Source organism: Tachysurus fulvidraco, chromosome 12, assembly GCF_022655615.1.
Source record: "Tachysurus fulvidraco isolate hzauxx_2018 chromosome 12, HZAU_PFXX_2.0, whole genome shotgun sequence".
NCBI classification, from domain to species: Eukaryota; Metazoa; Chordata; class Actinopteri; order Siluriformes; family Bagridae; genus Tachysurus; species Tachysurus fulvidraco.
This window is the reverse complement of record NC_062529.1, coordinates 23,982,204-23,984,703: the sequence shown is the minus strand read 5'-3', so window position 1 is coordinate 23,984,703 and position 2,500 is coordinate 23,982,204. Positions and strand designations below refer to the sequence as shown.

The window sequence follows — 2,500 nt, the reverse complement described above, 5'->3', positions numbered from 1 at the left end:
CTCTTCATCAGCAACTTTTTTTTGAGGTTTTCTGTCAGCGAATGAAGCTCTGTGTCTTTTGTAGTTGAGAATAAGGATTTTTTTTTTCCTTTTTTAAAGGAAAATAAAATGTCTTGGTTCTCAGTCATGTCCTCCTTTGGAACAACTCACTTGACAAATTTGTGTCAGGAGGACAGTAATTTTTTAAAGCAGTAAAAAAAAAGAAAAAAGGAAATTATTTTAAGTTTATAAATACAAATCCGTTGAAGAGTTTGAGATATTTAGAATCCAGGGTGCACTTTGTTTTGCTCACCAGAAGCTTCCGAGAGAACCAGATTTGGGTTCTTTAAAGCAACCTGGATTCGGTCTCAAAAAGCTTTGAGTGTTGTGTGATCATCTGATGCTCTAGATCAAGTCCTTTCCTTAAGATTCTACATTTTTAGAACGAATCTGGGAGGTCTCCAATCTCCACGTCCATCCACTTCCCGTCCTCTCGTTTCCACACAGATGGAGACTGTAGAACCGGTTTGACGTCCCGTTTCCTGTAAGAGCGTATTCTCTCTTCTGTCACTCTTTCTCTTACGCGATCTCGCTCTCTCACTTCCTGTTGTTCAGATGTCCTCCAGGACGTCACACGGGATGAAGCCTAGTTTCTTTCCACTGGCCACAAGGATGAAGCCGTTTTTCTCTTCCTCGCCGCTCATGCAGATCTAAAACATGCACGTCAATTAGTAAATAAGATAGATTTACACTCTTTATCCTCTCACACCACAGTATGATGAGCTCTAAACAGTCACAAGCCTCTGTTTTATTGAAGGAGTCTCCAGTGGAACAGTCAGAGGTAAAGCATCAAGACTGAAGACTCACCTGCCCTTCTTTTATGGTGATTTGCCCCTGTTCCTTACAGCCGATGAAGGTACGGTTGCACCTGAACACCCGATCTCCTTCCTTCACCAGCTGCGCATAGGACGCTGGGAAAAACCCTATCCGGTCCTCAATCATCCCCTAAATAATAAAAAGAAAAATGTGTAAATTCAACACAGTTACCTCCTTTAAAATCATGTAAAATACTTCAACATTTACCTTCCACCAGTCTTCGTTGGAGTTGTCTGCGAGAATTATCCGATCTCCAGGTCTGTGGAAAAAATAAAAAAGTTAAGTGTGAGTGTGTGAGGCGTGGCTGTGTAAGGCATGGATGTGTGAGTGTGTGAGGCGTGGGTGTGTGAGGTGTGACTGTGTGAGGCGTGGCTGTTGTGAGTGTGTGAGGCGTGGCTGTGTGAGGTGTGACTGTGTGAGACGTGGCTGTGTGAGTGTGTGAGGTGTGGCTGTGTGAGGTGTGGCTGTCTGAGTGTGTGAGGCGTGGCTGTTGTGAGCGTGTGAGGTGTGGCTGTGTGAAGCATGGCTGTGTGGGTGTGTGAGGCGAGGATGTGTGGGTGTGTGAGGCGAGGATGTGTGAGTGTGTGAGGTGAGGTTGTGTAAGTGTGTGAGGCATGGCTGTGTAAGGCGTGACTGTGAGGCATGGCTGTGTGAGTGTGTGAGGTGTGGCTGTGTGAGTGTGTGAGTCATGGTTGTGTGAGGCGTGGCTGTGTGAGTGTGTGAGGCGTGGCTGTGTGAATGTGTGAGGCGTGGCTGTGTGAGTGTGTGAGGTGTGGCTGTGTGAGGCGTCGCTGTGTGAGTGTGTGAGGCGTGGCTGTGTGAGGCGTCGCTGTGTGAGTGTGTGAGGCGTGGCTGTGTGAATGTGTGAGGCGTGGCTGTGTGAATGTGTGAGGCGTGGCTGTTGTGAGTGTGTGAGGCGTGGCTGTGTGAATGTGTGACTGTGAGGCATGGCTGTGTGAGTGTGTGAGGCGTGGCTGTGTGAGTGTGTGAGGCGTGGCTGTATGGATGTGTGAGTCGTAGCTGTTTGAGTGTGTGAGTCGTGGCTGTGTGAGTGTGTGAGGCGTGGCTGTGTGAGTGTGTGAGGCGTGGCTGTGTGAGTGTGTGACTGTGTGAGGTGTGGCTGTGTGAGTGTGTGAGGCGAGGCTGTGTGAGTGTGTATGGCATGGCTGTGTGAGTGTATGACTGTTTGAGGCGTGGCTGTGTGAGTGTGTGAGGCGTGGCTGTGTGAGTGTGTGAGGCGTGGCTGTGTGAGTGTGTGAGGCGTGGCTGTGTGAGTGTGTGAGGTGTGGCTGTGTGAGGCGTCTCTGTGTGAGTGTGTGAGGCGTGGCTGTGTGAATGTGTGAGGCATGGCTGTTGTGAGTGTGTGAGGCGAGGCTGTGTGAGTGTGTATGGCATGGCTGTGTGAGTGTGTGACTGTGTGAGGCGTGGCTGTGTGACTGTGTGAGGCATGGCTGTGTGAGTGTGTGAGGCGTGGCTGTGTGACTGTGTGAGGCGTTGCTGTGTGAGTGTGTGAGGCGTGGCTGTGTGAGCGTGTGAGGCGTGGCTGTATGGATGTGTGAGTCGTAGCTGTTTGAGTGTGTGAGTCGTGGCTGTGTGAGTGTGTGAGGCGTGGCTGTGTGAGTGTGTGAGGCGTGGCTGTGTGAGT

General features: G+C 50.0%; 1 protein-coding gene across 1 annotated transcript in view; it reads right to left on the bottom strand.

The window, feature by feature from the left end:
• The window catches only part of LOC113661173 (SH3 and cysteine-rich domain-containing protein-like), an 18,145-nt gene that overhangs the window by 269 nt on the left and 15,376 nt on the right, over positions 1–2,500 (bottom strand). The window contains exons 5-7 of the mRNA XM_047821135.1: positions 1,063–1,114; positions 847–984; positions 1–689 (exon numbers count right to left, since the gene is read on the bottom strand). The exon at positions 1–689 is cut by the window's left edge and continues 269 nt beyond it. Coding sequence (XP_047677091.1) covers positions 591–689; positions 847–984; positions 1,063–1,114 — 289 coding nt within the window. The 3' untranslated portion in view covers positions 1–590. The remainder of the gene's footprint in view (positions 690–846; positions 985–1,062; positions 1,115–2,500) is intronic.